The 3,854-nt window shown below is 38.5% G+C and overlaps 1 protein-coding gene across 3 annotated transcripts in view; it reads left to right on the top strand.

Annotated features, from left to right (window-relative positions):
- Positions 1-3,854, top strand: part of LOC101852579 (stromal interaction molecule 1) — a gene marked incomplete at its 5' end in the record, with an annotated part of 29,128 nt that overhangs the window by 17,950 nt on the left and 7,324 nt on the right. For 2 of the 3 annotated variants that reach the window (XM_005109867.3, XM_013088862.2), the window contains 1 exon segment: positions 360-470. In XM_005109867.3, coding sequence (XP_005109924.2) covers positions 360-470 — 111 coding nt within the window. 3 annotated transcript variants of the gene reach the window in all.

The following is a 3,854-nucleotide window of genomic DNA, read 5'->3' as shown; positions in this document are numbered from 1 at the left end:
AGAGAGAGAGAGAGAGAGAGAGAGAGAGAGAAAGAGAAAACTTGCGTGTGTGCGTGCGTTCGTATTGTATGTACGCGCGCGTGCGTTCATATGTGTGTATGTACGCGCGCGTGCGTTCATATGTGTGTATGTACGCGCACGTGCGTACATGCATATGAGCATGGATGTGCGTTTGTGGTGCTGATAGACGTGGAAGTGTTAGCGCCTCCCTTCCACTTCCAACCTCCCCTCCTGGCTGACCATACACACACACACACTCTGTGACGTGACAATAAATAGTAGTCTTATTGTTGGCTGACCATTCTCCTCCCTCCCCTCCTGTACTCCCCCTACCACACTACCATGGTCACCACCAACAGACGACTCTGACAAGAGTATTTACCATAAAATCCCCGAGCGTCAGAGGCAGCAGATATACGCCTGGGCCCGTCGCAGTCGACTCAACTGGATGATGAAGAACAAATCAAATGGCAAGATTCCGCTCTCTCTTTCTCTCTTTTTTTCTTTCTTTTTTTGACTTGCGCTGAATGTTCTGCCTGCTGGTTGCAAATACGGACTGTTTTGGTTTTGTTTGTTTGTTTGGTTTTTTTGTATGTTTTGTTTTGTGTAGAGAGCCCGGGTCGTCTCCCCCCTCCACCCCCACCAATTCTGTGGATTTCGTTTTGGTTGTTTTTTTCTCTTCACCCACTTGCATCATTGATGGCTTCTTGTCTTTTTATTTAATTTCTTTTAGTTTCCTCGGCCGTTGTCTTGAGTTGTTTCCTTTAGTTCGTTTTCCTTATAATTTGATATAAATAATATATACATGTAGTATTATTATTTTTTACTATTCAGGTTCATATTTCGTGTGTATCTCTATGTAAATGTACCACAGTATTATATTATGTATAAGAAACAATATTCGTTCTTTTGAACCGTGCAATTTTCTTAGAAGTGATTTAACGAGATAAAAATTGTCAGATGTTAGGCAGTTCTGAATCTGGCTTAGCATCAGTAAGGACGATCTGGCCATCGTGAGCCTTTTCAGCTGGAGTGATTGTGTTCGATTTGCAACTCGAGTCACGTGTATCATAACACACTCACAGTTAACTGGCTAGTTTGCAACGAATTTTGAACTCTTTAGTCTCCTCACTGCTAGCTGTGTAGACTTAAGTACTCGCTTCTTCTTCAGGCCAAAAGATGCAGGTTTAGGAGATGTAACCACATTATATATCTTTCCATTCAATTAAGACTAAGCTATTACACAAACTTTGTGCAGTTGCTTATTCTGAATTGAATCGAAACATATTATGGCTTTGTTTATAACTGTCTTGGACAGATATGTTTATCTTGTGTAATCGTACACAGACGCATCTCAGCAGTGAAGGGGTTAAGTAACTAGTTAAAAACTATAATAGACCACCAGAGAATAAATAGTGTGTTTTAACTACTCTGTCAGTACACTGTAAAAGTCATGTTTCGTTAGTGGGTAATGTCTGGCTGAGCTAGGGGTCATCGACTCGAAGGAAACGGTATAGATTTGACGTAGTCTATCATAGTTGAATGAAGATTGCAAGCTGAAGCGATTACTAGACTGGCTACGAGGAATAGAACAGTGATCCAGCTAGGGCATGGCAACCTGCTGTCTCATTTCTAACTCCCCCCTGCCCCTTGATTGTCTCACTACTAAATAAATAAATAATTGAATAAATAAATAAATGAATGAATTCATGAATAGATAAATAAATACTTGAATAAATGAATACATGAATACATAAACACATGAAAATAAATAAATAAATAAATAAATACACGAATGAATAAATGAAAAAATAAATTAATGAATGAGTGAATGAACAAGTAAATAAATACACACGTACATAAATAAATGAATAACTGAATCATAAATAAATGAATGAATAAATAAATAACGCAGAGACGTCGATGATTCTGAGTTTTGCCTGCGTCTTTGATTTGCTTTTGGTGTAAAAGACGACAGCGGTCATAGTTATCTGTCTCTGGTGTGGTTCTCTCTGGCCCCCCAATTCTTGCTTACCCATTCCCTGAAATTTGTAAGGGGGGGGGGGGGGTAACGTTTTAGTAGAGGTTTTAGTAGAGGTTTTACGGCGCTCGCGCAACTGCATAAGGTCATATGAGCGACAATTTCCCTGAAATAGAAGTACGTTACCGAGATTTTCACCCTCCCCCCCTCCCCTTTTTTCCCCCTCTCCGTAACCCTTTTTGGTTTTTCCAGATCACATATTGTGTCTCGAGAATCGTTTTCCTTCTACGCAGAATGCCCCCATCTCGAAAATCTCTTAACATGGCATAATAATAAGGCTGGTGAAAGTGAAAGGCGACGGTCTCGACGTTATTGTAAACCAAAAAGAAAAAGCGCTTTCGTTTAAAAGATCAAGACTTGCTCATTTTAGTTGAAGGGCCGTTCGTCAGTAACCTACCTACCCATCGGACAGAGAGGAGTCGAAGAAGGAGAAGCCGTAGTGTTTGGATTCCTCATAGGGATATCTGTTTTTTTGTTGAGGGATTTTTAAATATTTTTTTTTTACACAAAAAGGAATTTGTTGTTTATTTTGAAATCTAGATTTGGGTACGTGGTTACTTTGAAATCCAACAAGAAGGAATTTTTGGTTTATTTTGAAATCCAAAGGGGAATTTTAAGTTTATTTTGAAATCCAAAGGGGAATTTTAAGTTTATTTTGAAATCTTGAGTTGGTTTATTCTAAAATCCCCAAAAAAGAAATTTTTGGTTTATTGTGAAATCTAGGGTTGAATTCGGGATATATTTTGAGACCCTAAAAGGAATTTATAGTTTGTTTTGAAATGTATTTTCTTGGTTTATTTTGAAATCCAGAAAAGAATTTATTGTTTTTTTTTTTTTTATATCTAGTGTCAGATTCGAGGTGTATTTTGAAATCTGTACACGACAGGGATTGCATGATTATAGGGTTTGGGAGGCACGAGTACATTATATATAAAGGCACTTCCTTGATTATTTGGACTTTGAGAAAAGGTGATAGGTTTTTTGGGAGTTTGATTATTTTTGTTTTCCTTACCATATAATGTGTAGAGTAGTTTATGGGGTTGTTTTGCCTTATATATTTTTGTGTATGTTTGATACAGTCTTGGTCTCTGAGATATTTTTCAACCTTTTGTATTCACTTAGTTTTGTTGAGTATATGCAAGTTTAAATTAGAGACATGTTTAAGTAACTGGTAGTGGGTTTGGTTTGGTTTGTTTGTTTTTTTTCTCCACCACACACGTTGGATAGTAATGTGGTTATTTTTTTTCCTGTGGTTTTTATGTATGTGTGTATATTTGAGAAAAATTTTAGTGTCTGAGATATTTGTTAACTTTTTAAAAAATCATATAATTTACCTGGTTAAGTGAGTTTGCAGATTTAAATGTTGTGTGTCTTTCTACGTGCACGACCGTGCACTGTTTGTTTGTTTGTGTGACTCTCTGTGTGTGCTTGCCTTGCTGTGCTGCTTCGCCTGCTTCGGCTCAACGTTGCTGGTGACCCTAAAAAGCTTGCGCCTTGCCCGCTATGTGCGTGCGCACTTTCATGTGTGTGAGTGTGTGTGTGTGTGTGTGTGTGTGTGTGTGTGTGTGTGTGTGTGTCCTTGCCTTTATGTATTTGGATATAGATAGAAAGATGTAATATGATACTTTTGATAGATAAATATACAGAGCATCGTGTATCTAATAGTCAGTTGCCACATCCGCTGTCAGCTGTAGGCCTAGAGCTTCCGAAAACAGAAACAGGACACTGGCGATAACAGGCGCAACGGAAAGACGGAATTAACCAAAGGAGGACAAAATGAGGGGGTGGGGTGGGGGTGGAAGGAGGGTGTGTG

Source organism: Aplysia californica, unplaced genomic scaffold, assembly GCF_000002075.1.
Source record: "Aplysia californica isolate F4 #8 unplaced genomic scaffold, AplCal3.0 scaffold00823, whole genome shotgun sequence".
NCBI lineage: Eukaryota > Metazoa > Mollusca > Gastropoda > Aplysiida > Aplysiidae > Aplysia > Aplysia californica.
This window is presented reverse-complemented; position numbering and strand designations above follow the sequence as displayed.